The following is a 2,174-nucleotide window of genomic DNA, read 5'->3' on the forward strand; positions in this document are numbered from 1 at the left end:
ATCCAGGCTGGAATTTTAGGTTGAGATGGGAACCTGCAGATTCCCCATAGGGAATTACAGCAAAGGGTTTCAAGCTTCCTGCCTCTGATGAGGCCTTCTATCTGAATCACCTACATCTCAGGTGCACAGCCTCACTGCCTGTCCATGTGTCCTGGGCACGCTTGGTCTCGTGTTGCTTACTATGTCAGAAGGGCTCAACGGGACACTTAGGAGAAGCTTTTGCTTAGTCTTTGTTTTGTTGTGTACACCAAAAAGTGCATCCTGCTGAGCCTTAGACGTAGGATCACAAGCACCCATGAAAGCAGCTGGGTCTCATGACACCCTTGAGGTTACTGTGAGGACTGCTGGCTCTAGGATCAGGACAGAAAAAATAAGGCAGCCATAAGGTGACTAGCTAGCCAGTGGCCTAGCAATTCAGAGTTCTGCTTGGTTTAGGTGACATGGGATCTACATAGTTAAAAATCTTGCAGTGTGAAAACTACTTACCTGACCTTTGTACCAGAAGTCCAAGGGGTTTTTGCCAGTATCTAGAAGTGCCACCATGTGAGAACCTGATCAGAACTGACCTGCTCTGCTCAGAACTTTATCTAGGTCAGGAAGTTGCCCTTCCTTCAGTGCAGGACCCAGTCAGGTGGTTTTAATGCTATGAGACAGCAAATAAAGCAGGATCATGTGCTTAGTTCGAAGTAGTATCCACACTCCAGCTGACAGTGTCAGTCTTGCTTCCTCAATTAAAGGCTGGAAGAAATGCCACTGCGCAGCTGCCAAGACAGCTAGCATGCTTTTAAAGCATGTGGGATTTTTTCTTTAAACAAAGAACCATTTATTTATCTGCTAATAAATATTTACCTACTGATCATTCTAACAAAATCTATTAACTTGCTAAGAAAAAGGACCTGTGTTCTTTTATGGGAGCCATTCAGATAACCCTTTGCAGAGGCTTGGTGAGTATTTCAAGATACACTTCCTAAGCAGTAACTAAGAATTTAAGTTAATTTATGATTGGCAGTGACTACAGTTGCTGAACTCCGTGCTAGCCTGTACCTGCACAATTCTTGTTTTCTGAATCCAAAAGTCAAAGTCTAGTGTGCCCTGTGTTGAGAAATAAAGTTATTTTGACATCAACTCTGGTGCCTCCAGCTTCCAACTTTCTGGGACTGGGAAGCCAAAGAAATCCAATCTCCCCTTCTGTAAAGCCATATTCAATCTACAGTAATTGATCATGCAAATGTACCCCCATTAAACAATGTTACTATGTTTTCTAAGGAGTATTTCCTCAGACAAGGAATCCTGGCCTTCCTGGGACACTCAAAGTATAAAGCTCCTCTTATAAGCTGAGCATGCTATTATAATTTACCCTAATGAACAAGATCCTTTTTCAAGTCTTTTTAAGCTGAAGCCTCAATTGAACAGTTCTTATCTGGTTGTTCTGCACTAACATCATCTTTCACACTCCTTAGTTGTCCATTTTCACTCCATAGTGTTTTTCTCCCTGAAGTACTGAGAGTTGTGGATCCCTTTGTTTTTTCGCTAGGCTGGAGAGACCTGTCTTTGGTGGGCTCCTGTGACTCTTCCTTCTCTTGTCCTGTGCACCCGTTCCAGGCTGAACTCTTGCTGAATACGGATTACTGAAACTGTGCCCAACACTCCAATTTCCATTCACCTCCTGTCTGTAAGATGTGAGTAACCTGAGGGCAGGTGGCTTGACACAGATGGAGCCTACATTTCCAGGAAGTTACCAACTACCACAATCTTTAATGTTGGTTGACAACTGCCACTGAAAGAAGCTCTTCTTAGAAATGAAAGAGTATCTTGTCTACAATAAAGATCCCGCGTGTCCCAGCAGAGGTTTGGGCATCACTGACGTGGTTTTGCTTTTTTTCTTTGTCTTTTTTTTTTTTTTCTTTTGCCTTTTCCTTTCATCAGTCTTTCGCTGAAGGCCGCCCGGAGGGTCCCGAGCCTAGTAGAGCTGCTCCTTCTCTCTCCTGACAAGCTCCATCGGCACCAGCTTCTCCCTGCGCTGGCTCACCCAGCATAGGGGCGTCCCCACGTATTTCCTGCAGGAGCAGAGCAGAAGCGTTGCCCGCGGGCCCGGCGCTGCCCCCGCACACCGCAGCCCGGCAGGGCCCGGCGCGGACCCGCGGGATGGGCGCGTCCCGCCGCGCTTCCCTTCG

The 2,174-nt window shown here is 46.2% G+C and overlaps 1 protein-coding gene across 1 annotated transcript in view; it reads right to left on the bottom strand.

Annotated features, from left to right (window-relative positions):
• Positions 1-1,960: 1,960 nt before the first annotated feature.
• SLC2A12 (solute carrier family 2 (facilitated glucose transporter), member 12) overlaps positions 1,961-2,174 on the bottom strand; it is a 34,223-nt gene continuing 34,009 nt past the window's right edge. Inside the window, exon 5 of the mRNA XM_009999227.1 lies at positions 1,961-2,057. Coding sequence (XP_009997529.1) covers positions 1,961-2,057 — 97 coding nt within the window. The remainder of the gene's footprint in view (positions 2,058-2,174) is intronic.

This window comes from Chaetura pelagica, unplaced genomic scaffold, assembly GCF_000747805.2.
Source record: "Chaetura pelagica isolate M959 unplaced genomic scaffold, ChaPel_1.0 scaffold90, whole genome shotgun sequence".
Classification (NCBI taxonomy): domain Eukaryota; kingdom Metazoa; phylum Chordata; class Aves; order Apodiformes; family Apodidae; genus Chaetura; species Chaetura pelagica.